Below are 13,732 nucleotides of genomic sequence, written 5' to 3'. Positions count from 1 at the left end.
TGGTGATGGGCGGGGAGGGCTGTCTCAGTCACGTGCCTTGCGGCTCTTGAAGGATTGCTTTTGTAACTGAATTTGGAGAAATGGCTCTTCTCGTTATTTGGGGTTCAGAGCCCTGCCCCAGAGGGAGCGAACAGAACCCGTAATCAAAGTGATCCCCCTCCCGTCACCTCCGACAGACAGGCGCGAGGGCCACCGTTCCTACCACCCCAGCTAAGAGCCATGCACGCAGCTAACCGCCAGGAATTTATCTAGTTCTTTTCAGAGCCCTGGTAAAGTTTTGGTCTTCGCAAAATCCTCCAGCAAAGAGCTCCACAGGCACCGCCTGAAGGAAAACGGCCTTTTGTTACTTTTAAACCTGCTACCCATTAACCCTAGCAAGCACCCCAACCCTGGGTTATGGCAGGGCTGCTCGTGAAGTCAGGTCCATTCAGCAGCCGCCCCACGGTAAGGATCTGAACGGTCCCCCAGGAAGGGGAGCGCTGCTGGAGCCATTAGCAAAGCTGGGAGATCCTGGACGCCGGGCAGCAGATCCCTTCCCCCCTCGCCCGTTTTGTAGCCTTACCTCGCTCCCGGACGTTGGTGACATTGAGTGGCACAGTCAGTTGGTCCTGCAGGGGAAGTGACTCTAATTAACGGGACATGATTAACTGCCCGGGCAGCCGACCGGAGGGGAACCCAGAGAAAAGCCGCAGGAACAATTACACACCAGCCAGGATTGATGAATGGGGTTGGGTTAAAAGAGCTGTGTGCATCCAGCATGGCTGAGTCAGGGGGCGAGAGGCCGGGGAGGGAGGCAGCGGAGTCGTGGGAGCACGAGAACAGGCCACAGGCAGCTGAAGTGACCTGAAAGTCTAGGGAGCAATGGGGTGAAAGTCACAGCAGGAATGGAGGCTGGGAAAAGCTGCAGGACTGCTTGCTGGAGCTGCCTGTGGAGCAGCGTCCCCGTCGCCCCAGCACCGGGTTGTTTCCTACTGAACCGAGGGATTGTGCTGGAGGAACGACCCTGCCTCAGGGCTCTGCCCCCTTACCTCCAGCTCCGACGGGCCAGACTGACTGGCAGGGGCACGGGAGGCATGCTGGGAGTGGACAGGGCCGCAGGGAAGATGCTGCGGACACTAAATACAGGGCCTGGCACCTTTCACGTGCACGACATTTACAAGGGTGGGGAAAGCTCAACAGTTCCTTTTCCCTGCGATTCCATCCCTGTGCCAGCCCCATGCAGAGGGCAGGCCACTTGGCATGCGGCCTTGCTCCTGCCTAAAGCCAAAGCCTCCATCTCCTCCGAGGGCTGCACCTGGCCAAGACGCTAACAAGCCTTGAAACGTACCGCCACCGAACAACGGCTCAGGGAATGGCTCACCCTGACGACCCAGCAGGGAGGTGTGGGGAAGCAGCAGGTCAGGCTGCGGAAAGGTTCTCCACAGCTCTGCATTGAGGTGCTTTAGTGATGCACAGTCTGCTCCGTGCTTGGCCAGCAAAGCCACCTGTGGTGTGGGGCAAGGGGCCTTCCAAGGCCATGAATCAGGAGACCAAAGCAGCGCAGGACTTACTCTGGACAGGATGTTCTTTGCAACCCGGCTGCTTGGACTTTACAAGATGCCCCAGTCCTACCCGGACCATGCCCAGTCCTACTCTGGGCTTGGCTCACCCGGCTGGCTTGGAACAGGCATCGCAGAGCTCTCCAACGCCGCTGTGTTTGAGGCAGAGCAGAATCCCAGTGATGTGGGGGCTGGCCCTGATCACCACCCACTGCTGCTGGACTAGACTTGCTCGCTCCTGGGATGGAACACTCTCCCCCCTCAGCTCCTGTACCTCCTCATTCCCACTTGGAGAGTCAGGCTCAATTTCCTTCAGGCACTAAGCTATCAAGGGATGAATTGGGACGCCACTAGTCTGCAAGGGCCTGGAAGCCAAGCCATAGACCAGTGGTGACAGGCCACACATCCCTGATTCAAACAAGTCTCCCCTTGTGCCTCCTCCCGCCACCCACATTTACACTGCATATTAGGGAAATACTGTGATGATACACAGCCTGCAGGCTAGTAAAGTTCCCAAGGTTACACTGGGAGTTAACAGCTCCCTTGAGTTTAAAAAGCCGGAGCTCCGAATCTTCAGCTGTCTAGACTTGGACTTTGTTTAAATTGTAAAGCTCTGTTAAGAGAGTTTTTTCCCTGAAGCTGCTGATAAATAATTACTTCCTCCATGGTAGGTTATTGAAGTTATTTGTATTGTGCTCAGTGATGGAGATTAAGGCACCTGATGTAACCATTGGAGGCTGTTCATATGCTCAGGACCTTGCGCCCTCCACTGAATCCATCCCCAGCCACGCAGCAGGGGGCACAACCGGAGCATGTTTCTTTAAAGTACACCCCAAGCATTTCCAAATGAGGAAATGGTCTTTTGAACATGCAGTGCATGTAAACCAAGGACCTGCCTGAATCTGCTGGCAGCTCAAAATCACTGCCTCCCAGACAGGGGCAAACGAACACCCTGTTCCTCTCAACAGATCACATTAACTCTGAAACCTACTCATGAGTTAAATGCCACTGTTTGCTGAACATCCAGTGGGCCTGTAGTAGGGAAATGGCATTTCAGGTTATTTGTAAGTTATAACAAAAATAACACTGCAGCAGATTAGATATTAAAGGTACTGATGCATTTTATGCTCATCATTTGTTGCATCCTGCCAGCTGCCCCTTCTGGAAGCAGAAAGGGATGGCTTAAGCGTATCATTGGAAAAGGTGCATCAGCCACAATCTTGTGCCTGAAGCTGATTGCACGGCAGGAGTAGGCCCTTATGGTCACCCCTTTGTCTTTGGTTTTAAAATGATCATTGAGACCGAAGTAAAAACGTGTGAGGATTGTTCTCGTTCAAGTCACCTTGTGTCTGTAGAACAGAGAAATCCGCCCCGTTTTGTGCGCGCGCGGGAAGGGGGAATGTGTGTCAGAGGAGAAGTGGGAAGGCTGGCACCAGACCACCCGTTCCAGGGCCGCGGGTGTCCAACCAGCTCTGTAGCAGTAGCTGCTATAGCGAATAAGCCATGTTATTCTGAAAATGCATTTATCGTTCAAGCCAACCAGAGCCGTCCCTCGGCACACACAGGGCGTGCAGCTGTACGGGCACCACTTGGCCCTCCTGTGCTGTGGTGTGTGCCTCGCACAGCCAGAAGACAATGCTGCCTCAAGCAGCCCCAGTCCCCTGGCCTCCCAGCCCAACTCCCCTGGCTCCTTTGAACCCCAGCACTGCCTGTCTGCCCTGGTGGCCCAACCCCTCCACCACACCTCTCCACCTCTGAGCTCCACAGTCCTGTCCTCCAGTCCCTCCAGCTCCACTTCCCAGCCCCAGTGGCCAAATGCCTCTAAGCCCCTGTCCTGACCACCCTCCAGCTCCAGTAGCCCCAATGTCCTGGCCCCCACTCCACCTCCCAACCCGCAGCTCTGGCAAAGACACTGCTTCCCCTTCAACCTGCTCCCAAACCAGCCTCCCTGCCCTGCTCCCAAACCCCTGAGCACAGCTCCCCCCACTGCAGAGTTGCTGCTCTGCTGCCCAGTGGGGGTTGGGGTCAGGTGCTTGGGTTGTATAAGGCAACCGAAGAGATAAGGACAGCCCTGAAGCCAGCTAGCCACACTCAACAGGCCAGAGCCAAATGTGGCTAGCGGCTAGTGGCAAGCTTGCTGGACACCACAGTTCTAGGGGGAAGCTGAGGACAGACATGAAGGCACCCAGAGATCACTACTGAGATGCAAATGAAGGGCAAATGCATGACGCTAAAATATGCAAATGGCTATCAACTGGGACAAGGGAGCTGTGAGAGGAGGAGAAGGTCAGCGAACAAGCACGCGTCAAACGGTGATTTGAGTACAGTGTAACGAAGCAAAACTCACCGACAACGGCTACAAAAAGCAGCTGCTTTCCTGCCACCTCCCCCGGAGCATCACGCTGCGACCTGACAGAACCCCGCTCCTCCCTACACCAACCCATCTGGCTGGCCACCAGAGCGATCCCGACCCCGCACTGGTAACGATAACGTCAGCTGGTAGGAGAGCGCGCACGTGTCTACGCGAGCATACGCCAGCTGCTCTCCTATTGGGCTCAAACACGGCGTATTGCCTTTCCCCTAAAAAGATCCCCTGGACTTCTTCCAAGGATAACAGGGCCAACGCGGTTGGATGGAGGGGCAGATATTGGGGCAGGGGGCTCCTTCAGAGCCCTGTCCTATTTCCAGCGCCTGGCTGCGAGGTGAGTGGGATGCCAGAATTTTGGGCCAGGCCTCTCTTGACAAGTGAGATGGGAGCAGGGAGTTTACCTGGTGTATGTTTATCTTCAGGATTAGAGAGCCAGAGCTACTGGATTATATGGCCTCCTGGTTACGTTCCTATTCAGGCCAGGGCAGCATCACTGTCATCTGCTTCTCCTCCTGAAGCTCCCCGCGACGGTACAAAGATCACACATGACCCCACCCAGTCGCATGCCCCATCCTACCTCCTTCCTGGTGGATCGGATCATAATCCTGAATGTCCTGCTCAGATCCTTCTCCAGCTCGGCTTCAGCAATGCCCTGAAAAAGAAAGAGCAACAGCCGCTTTCACTCGCTCCTTCCAAAGAGGAGCCAGAGTCCTGGAGGTGGCTCTGTGCGAAGAGGCAGCAGTTTCCTAGGAATGGGGTGTTTTGGGCATTATCAGCACCACTAGGACAGTGACCTTGCAAAGGTAACGCAGTAGATTAGGAGAGCCTGGACCTCCCGTGACCAGGGGACTGGAGAGCTCAGGGGCTATGGACCCTTTTATTTCCAAATCACCCAGATCAGGTCCCAGCTCTGACCGCTGTTCGGTGACCTCTGTGAAACGGGAACGTGGCACCGTGCAGCCCAACATGCTCATGCTTCCACGGCGCTGTTGGTCCAGCCATCACCACCACTCCCTACACTGTCTCCCCCTCCCCCAGCAAAACAGATGACATCCCCCCAGCGCTGCAGGAAGCTCCACCAAGAACCAGTGGGGAAAGACGGTGGGACTCATGGCAAGGCACGATAGAGCAGGAAACAGCACCCAGTAGGCCTGGCCCCGAGTCCTCTGCCTGGCCCACTGGACATCAACGAAAATGCCACCTGTGATGCCAGACAGGCAGCAGTTTTGCAATATGCACCCAAAGGCAATCAGCTAGACTGAGACCCCTCTTCCCCAACTCATTTAACGTAGAGGCTACTGAGCCGACGTCACATGTGAAAGCTTTTGGTTGCCCTCAAAGTGAGCTGCAGTTCAGGCGGCCATCTAAAAGATGAAAGGCTCCAATAACACAACAGCAATCCCCTCCCTGACACCAACACAGCATGATCTGAACTAGCCCCTGAAAAGTAGGAGGCACCGAGACATCTGAGGCTGCTTTATCTAAGACCCAACAAAAATCAATCAGCAGTCCTGGGCACCAGCTTCCTAGGTTGGCTACTTGCTGACTTGCCAAAGGTGGCGCCCAGGACTAACTGAATGGCCCGGCTTGCATTCCAGTTCTGCTTTCAGGCTCTCACACTGCTGATTAAAATGAAGCGCCTATTAAAAGAATTCCTCTGTGGAACAACCAAATGCTCTTAGAAGCAGATTGATCAGCTTTGTGTCTGGGTGATCCAGCGGTAGATCCAAAGAAGTGATTGTTCCTCTTTATTCGGCTTTGGTGAGGCCGCATCTGGAATACTGTGTCCAGTTCTGGGCCCCCAATTATAGGAAGGATGTGGATACACCAGAGAGGGTCCAGTGGAGGGCGACCAAAATAATTAGGGGGCTAGAGCATATGACCTATGAAGAAAGGTTGAGGGAATTGGGACTTTAGTCTGCAGAAGGGAAGACTGAGTGGGACTTGATAACAGCCTTCAACTTACTGAAGGGAGGTTGCAAAGAGGCTGTTCACAGTGGTCACGGATGACAGAATACGGAACAATGGTCTCAAGTTGCAGTTGGGAAGGTCCAGGTTGAACATTAGGAAAAACTTTTTCACTAGGAGGGGGGTGAAGCATTGGAATTGTCTACCCAGGGAAGTCGTGGAGTCTCCATCCCTGGAGGTGTTTAAGTCTCAGCTCGACAAAGCCCTGGCTGGGCTGATCTGATGGGTTTGGTCCTGCTTAGGGCAGGGGGCTGGACTCGATGGCTTTTTTAGGTCTCTTCCAGCTCTATTGTTCTATCATTCTATGACATTTTTGCAGGTTCCTCACAGCTCCACCAATGCCCACATTGCACAGGGCCAATAGGTGGGTGTTGTCTACCAAGTCCACTCTAGACAGACACACATGCTGTGGCTTAACAGGTACGGAGAAGAGGGGAAGAGAGTGTCAAAGGCAATGAGGGCTTCTGCCCTGCAGCGTGCAGCTCCTGACTTTAGTTTCCTATCTTTCATTGTGTGAGATTACAGTTAATCAACATTACACAGATTCAGGGACTTCCTCAGGATTTACCGGGCCCTATGCAGTACTGTTGAACTGGTGACCCTATGCCCAATGGCAGCCAGAGATGGCAGCTCCCTGGGTGGCCCTGCCTCTACCCCGCAGCGCAGGGATGGTTTGCAAAGCAAGCCCCGAATGCATGAGGTGCTGGAGGAGTGAGGGATCGGCGCTTTTCCAGTCAGGAGGAGAAGCTGAGAACGATCGCGTCTGCCCTTAAACATGGGGCCAGTGGAGTAGCTTTGGGCTCTACCCTCATGACGCATGTGTTATTATCTGCTCAATGGTCACTGCTCTTCCAGGCAGGTGCTGCTTCTGCCATAGGCCTTACAGCACCTTGGGTTGCCAGCTGTCCAAGATTACTCTGGAGCCTCCAGGAATGAAGGATTAACCTTTAATTAAAGGTCATGTCACCTGATGAAACCTCCAGCAACGCATCCCGCCAGAAACTGGCAAACTTAACAGTGCCTGCCACGATCGGCCTCTGCTCTCCAGCCACCAGCGTAACAAATAAGAACAAAAAGCAAGTCCCGGACTTCAGTCTCTGAAAACAAAAATCAACGAAGCAGCCAGCTGGCTTCAAGCCAGGTAACTGGGTGAAAGGCGACGGCCTGAGCAGCGGAGGCTGGAGGCGCTCATTTAATGGTCCCCTCTGGCCGGGGCCAATGAGAAACCCTGGGTGTAAAGCTGATCTGGAGAGGTCTGGGCTGGTGGATGCTATTGCACAAGCCCACGTAACTTCCGTGGCTCAGGGGCGAGGAGGACACTCCCTGAGAGAGGGACGTGTCGCAGACCTAAGCGCAGTCTACGCCAGGGCTGTGCCGGCCAAGGACGTTTGCCCGTGGTCACAGCATGTCATCACTAGAGGGGCTGCTGCACCAACACCGTGCAGACCGGCCCCCAGAAACTTGCCACCTCCAATCTGGAGCTGGAAACAACTAACAAGCCAGTTAGCTCCCGGACGAGTGCCTCTTTGGCGAAGCTTTAGTCCAGGGTCAGCAACCCCCAGCCTGGGTTCCAAGAACAGCACATGAGCCAATTTCCATCGGCATGCAAGGCAGGAGCTCAGCCCTGACCCTTCTGCCCCATGCAGCCGGGAGCTTATTCACAGCCAGGCCACCTGTGGGTTAGCAAAAGACCAGCTAACGCACCAACCACCGCTGAAATGGCAAAGCTCTGCCTCTTCGTTTATTTTTGAATGAAGCTGTTGTCAGTAGGTCTACAAGTGACTTTAAAAAGTATCACCAGCACTCGGCCCATACATAGAGGTGACAAGGTCACATTTCGGCACCCCGCCTCGGGAAGGCTGCTGAGCCCTGCATTAGTTAATGGGCTTGGGGGGTTGCTGTTTGGCTCAGACAGGTGGCTGAGTCCCCATCCGAATACTTATCGCCTCGGGCTGATCCTACGAGCGCGCACCTGTGTAACTGCGCTTCTGGGCTTGACTGGCCCTACCCAGGCGAGTACAGTGCCTAAGTCCCCTCACAGCACGGCTCTCCATTGCTGCTTCTGGAAAGCTGGACCCATCAGACAGACCTGAGCACACTCAGCCTCTTGCTTCTCTCAGACGCGATCCCAACGGCAGCAGCAGAGGGGCGGTGTGCGGAGCCAACAGCAGATGCCGCCTTTCCAGGGAACAGGCAGTAATTTAATTTAGCTTTGCCGGCTGGAACCGTTATTCCAAGCAAATAAATAATACACAACAGGCCCCAGTGCTCCCGCTGGCTTTGAAGGAAATCACAATTTAATATCTGGCTGGCTGGCGCATGACAAAGGGACATCAATCCCGCCTGTCACAGCCCTATTTATATTTGCATTGGGCTCGAGGTGTTAGCCTAGCAAGGCCCAGGTGCAGGGATATTTGGTGGGTGTGTGGTGTATTCGCAGACCTGGGTGCAGCTGCGCCTACTGCAGGGGGTGACGGGCACGGCTAGATTTGGAGGAGAAGGGCTGGAAAGGAAGGTCTTTAACCCTTTCAGGATCACTTGCAAGGAGCAGCCCCAGCGAGCGCAAGTTTGGCACGTATTACACGGAAGAGAGCCAGGTGCTCAGCCTGCTGGGCCCTGTTATTCTCGTGTCACAGCTGGGGAAACTGAGGCACACAGCAGGGCAGCATCTCGCCCAGGTGAGTCAGCAGCAGAACCAAGAACTCAATGGAAAACTCTGGCCCACAGTCCCAGCCGCTAGATGAACCGCTATGGACAGGCAGGTGGGCGCATGCTGCCTGTGTTCTCTCCTTGTTCTCAGCTCCTCCTCTAGCTCTGGGGCTCTGAAGGAGCAAGAACCACCTCAAACAAAGAGGAGGAATCAGCCTGGATGCCTCCTTTACAGGGCACCGCTACATACAAAGGAAGAAGCTGCTTTTAGTCACCAGAGCCGCCAGCAGGACTGGAGCTGCTGATCATAAGGAGAGAAACACCCTTGTGGGAGGAGGGTGGACAGTTGGCCATTATGCCCAGAGGATCCAGGGGAAAGAGGACAAGCCCTTGAGAGGCACCTGTGTAAGGGGAGCAGCACAGCCAGGACCTTAAATATTGTGTTGCCAGAAGATCTAAGGCAGTGATGATTTCCTTTTATCCACCACTGGGGAGGCCGCGTCTGGAATAATAGCGTGTCCAAGTCTGATGCCCTCATTACAAAAAGGATGTGGCTGCACTGGAGCAGTCCAGCCGAGGGCAATGAGAATGATTAGGGGGCTGGAGCACACCACCTATCAGGAGGGGCTGAGGGATTCGGGCTTGTTTAGCTTGCAGAAAACAAGAGCGAGAGGCGATTAGATAGCAGCCTTCAACTTCCTCAAGGGGATTACAAAGATGATGGGGAGAGGCTGTTCCCAGTGGTGGGAGATGTCAGAACAAGGAAAAATGGTCTCAAGTTACAGGAGAGGTGGAGGTTGGATATTAGGAAAAACTGTTTCACCAGGAGGGTGGTGAAGCACTGGAATGCGTTGCCTAGAGAGGCGGTGGAGTCTCCATCCCTAGAGGTTTAAGTCTCAGCTTGACAGAGCCCTGACTGGGATGATTAGGCTGGGACTGGTCCTGCTTTCCCACGATTCTTCTGCTATCGCTTTCCAATGTCAGCCGTCGCTAGAGCGGCACTGCCCTCGGGATGTCACGACTGGGAGGGGGTGACTGCTCACCAGCCCCTCTCTTGAGGTGCCTGCCATGCTGTGAATTTTTTGGGATTGCCTGCTTCAGATCAGCCTCTGTCCCCTCTATAGAATGCCACGCATGGCCTGCAGGCGCCTGCCAGGCTGGCTATGACAAATGAGACTGTCAGGGCACAGACAAAGCGAGAAGAGATGCTCTAGGGAGAGGTTTGTATCTGACAGGTGCCTTTTCACCTGGGATTTCCTCTCTTTCCAATGGGTTACAAACAGAAAAAGCCAGTCCCCAAAGTGGCCTCATTGCAGGAGGATGAGATGGGCCCAAGGAGAACAGCCCATGGGAACTTGCTCCCAGCAGCAATACATTGGCCATGCAGAGGAGACTCCAAGCAAGGGTGCAGCAGCACCCTGTGACCACAGGAGTATCAGTTCTCAATAAATGAATAACAATTATTTGTATGGAAGCGAGTTCTAGTGGATTCAAATCAGAGCCCCACGGTGCTAAGGGCTGTACATATGCACGAGACTCTTCACATCCCAAACTGCTTCCAGTCTCAACAGGCAGGGCTGACAGAGGGGTTCTTACTTCTTTTTTGCAGGAGAAAGAGCCAGTGGCAGAGCCAGGAATTAAACCGTGATCCCACCACCCTGCCTTACACACAGGCCATCGGAATGGAATCGGTCCCAGAAGGCAGAGGGGCTTATGGCCTAACCCCTGGGAACATGTGACCCACGAGGAGTCTGCCACACTGAAGGGATTCCTCCAGGAATCGTGGGGTGCACAGGGCATTGGTCTGTGAGCCTGCAACCACGCTCAGGAACTCCGCTGTGAAGTGGCAGCACCTGGAAACTGAATTGAGATTAAAGGAGCTGGACAAGGCAGCATGAATGTGCAAAAACAGAGCTGAGGGTTAAGGAAACTCCTGCAGGGGCGAGCCCAGACTGGGGCAGGGAACCCTGGACTGCATGGAGCTCTGAACCAAGTGGCCTGCCACAGCTCAAGGAGGGAAGGAGCAATTCCTACCCATCGTCTACTAGGGGCCAAGACAGACCTGCGAAGAGTTTTCCAGGCCTGGGCTGAGGAAGGGTGCCTGTGTGTGTGGGCAGGAAAGCAGCTTGTCCACAGGGAATGGCAAGTTGTGTGTGAGAGAAGCTGCCTCACCTTCTGGGTGTGTGTCTGAGACCAGCCAGGGGGGCTGGGACAAAGGAGAGAGTGTCTCATGCATCTGATGAAGCGGGTTTTTGCCCACAAAAGCTTATGCTCCAAAATATCTGTTAGTCTATAAGATGCCACAAGGCTTCTTGTTGTTCTTGAAGCTACAGACTAACACGGCTGCCTCTCTCTGATATTTCTACCTACAGTTACTGTAAAGGTGTACCCTTGTGATCTAGTACCTGAGCACCAGACAAACACTGTGTGCTGCACAGAGTGTGGATCCTAGTCGACAAGGCTGGAACTCAAGCTGTGTGGACAACATGCTGTCATACATATGCTGCGAAAAGCCACTCATTCAAACATCTAGATACAAAGCCAAAATTAGCCCTAAAACTTAGAAAAACCAGGTGGTCCAGCAGCAGTGGAGCTGCTTATAAGGACGCATGAAAGAGATGCTGAGTCATCTGCCAGATTGTTGTAAGAGAAGTGACTGTGTGAACACATGGAGTTAATCCAAGAGGAAGCTGGCTGTACGGAGGGAGAAAAGAGTGCAGCTTTCACTGCCTAACACTTAAAGGACAACACAACAACCAGTTGCTTTGATGTTTTACGCCCAACCTCGTGAGGAGAGCTGACAAAGGATTTCTGCCTGGCTAAAACTGACTCTCCAGGGAAGAAGTTCTATGGTATGGGGGAACAGAGAGAACCCCAGACACCCACAGGGGGTCTCAAGAAGTCAGGCCTTCCAAGGCACACCTCGGGGTAACAAGCCTACAGGTAGGACAGACGCAGGTACAGAGCAGCAGTGTTTCAAAATCCTACTACACTTACATTAAGTTTTGCTCCTGCTGTTCGGATTAAACAATACTTTGGTTTAAGCCCACATCTGGTCACTGCTCATCATTGGTCACAGATGTCCATGGGGCCAAACCTGCTGTGTAAGTACAGGGAAGCACAGGCTGCTGAACTCGGGGCCTGGTCTGAGCGAGAGAACTGCAGGATTCCACCCGAGAAGCGGTAAGGACGGCAGGCCTGCTGCTAGACTGCATGCCTATGGAGAGACCAGAGAAGGGAGAGAAGTGCAGCTAGCTCCATGACTACCGCATCTGCATCCGGAAAGCCTATTTGCGTTGGATCTCAGTGACCTTGTAGGCTCCAAGCTGGCCTAGGCTTTTGTACTGCTGCCCACACTGTAGTACGTAGAGGCCTTCCATTTCCCAGAGACCAGTACTAGTTCAGCTGCCACGTGAGCTTGTGCTCCAAAACGTCTGGGAGGGGTTGCAGCTGCTTTGGAGGATAGGGTCATAATTCAAAATGGTCTGAATAAATTGGAGAAATGGGCTGAGGTAAACAGGATGAAGTTTAATAAGGACAAATGCAAAGTGCTCCACTTGGGAAGGAACAATCAGTTTCACACATACAGAATGGGGAGAGACTGTCTAGGAACAACTACAGCAGAAAGGGATCTAGGGGTTATAGTGGACCACAAGCTAACTATGAATCAAGAGTGTGACGCTGTCGCAAAAAAAGCAAACATGATTCTGGGATGCATTAACAGGTGTGTTGTGAACAAGACACGAGAAGTCATTCTCCTGCTCTACTCTGCGCTGGTTAGGCCTCCGCTGGAGTATTGTGTCCAGTTCTGGGCACCACAGTTCAAGAAAGATGTGGAGAAATTAGAGAGGATCCAGAAAAGGGCGACAAGAAGGATTAAAGGTCTAGAGAATGTGACCTCTGAAGAAAGGCTGAAAGAACTGGGCTTGTTTCGTTTGGAAAAGAGAAGATTGAGGGGGGACATGATAGCGGTTTTCAGGTATCTAAAAGGGTGTCATAAGGGGGAGGGAGAAAACTTGTTCTTGGCCTCTGAGGATAGAACAAGAGGCAATGGGCTTAAACTGCAGCAAGGGAGGTTTAGGTTGGACATTAGGAAAAAGTTCCTAACTGTCAGGGTGGTCAAACAGTGGAATAAATTGCCAAGGGAGGTTGTGGAATCTCCATCGCTGCAGATACTTAAGAACAGGTTGGATAGATGTCTATCAGGGATGGTTTAGACAGTACTTGGTCCTCCCATTGGGGCAGGGGGCTGGACTCAATAGTCTCTTGAGGTCCCTTCCAGTCCTAGTATTCTACGATCTGTGAGTCTATAAGGTGCCACAGGACTTCTTGTTGTTTTGGAAGACACAGACTAACTCGGCGACCTCTCTGATACCAGCCACAGGGCAGTAAGTGCAGCACACGCCGCCAGGCTCCAGAGCGCTCCCTGCGGCACTCAGATGCTCAGCTCCCAGCCTGCACCCCTCAGGAGGGCTGACAGGACAGTCACGAGGGCTGACAGGACAGTCACAACGGCCCCTCCTGGCCTTGCCACAAATAAGACACGACGCACAGCTGGGGTGGGCAAAATAGGGCTCTCCAGCCTGCCGGATGCAGCCCACGGGCTAATGGGCACCTCAGGGAGCCTGCCCTGCCCCTGCCCACGACTCAGAGCTGCCGAAACTGGGGCCATGTGCCTCTCTTAGCATGGCCATGTCTGCGGGGGGGGAGGGGGGGAGATTTTGCACACTGCCCCCCTGCCAGCACAGTCGTGCAGCTGCCACTGGCCAGAAATCGATCAATGGCAGGTGACATGGTGTCTGCCCTGCAAACAGGCAAGTACTCACCCCAAACTGCCCAGGGCTCACAGCAGTCAGCAGCACATGGCCCCGAGAGAAGTGCAGGGGGGTGTGGAAGGCACGGAGCCTGCCCAAAGTGCCTGCTGGGCTGTCTCCCCCAGCCAGAGCCAGCCTCTGACACCCCAGCCCCACCCTCTTCCCAACCCTCTGCCTCCCCCGCACACTCTCCTACCCCATATAACCCAAACCTCTGCACCCCTGCTCCTGCACCCGCTCCCAAACCCTGCACCCCTACTCATACCCTCTCCCCAACCTTGTAACCCCCCTAGCATCTCAATCTCCTGCCCCCAGCTCCCTTCTGCACCCGACCTCCCTACCAGACCCCACACAATATCCAGGAAGACATCTGCACCTCACAAAGCAGGTCTTTG

At 53.9% G+C, this 13,732-nt stretch overlaps 1 protein-coding gene across 1 annotated transcript in view; it reads right to left on the bottom strand.

Annotated features, from left to right (window-relative positions):
- EPHX2 (epoxide hydrolase 2) overlaps window positions 1-13,732 on the bottom strand; it is a 106,575-nt gene that overhangs the window by 20,518 nt on the left and 72,325 nt on the right. Inside the window, exons 13-14 of the mRNA XM_074989031.1 lie at window positions 4,484-4,558; window positions 563-608 (exon numbers count right to left, since the gene is read on the bottom strand). Of these exons, the coding sequence (XP_074845132.1) occupies window positions 563-608; window positions 4,484-4,558 (121 nt within the window). The remainder of the gene's footprint in view (window positions 1-562; window positions 609-4,483; window positions 4,559-13,732) is intronic.

Source organism: Carettochelys insculpta, chromosome 3 (genome assembly GCF_033958435.1).
Source record: "Carettochelys insculpta isolate YL-2023 chromosome 3, ASM3395843v1, whole genome shotgun sequence".
Taxonomy (NCBI): domain Eukaryota; kingdom Metazoa; phylum Chordata; order Testudines; family Carettochelyidae; genus Carettochelys; species Carettochelys insculpta.
Note: the sequence above shows the minus strand (reverse complement) of the source record. Positions and strands in the feature narration are given on the sequence as shown.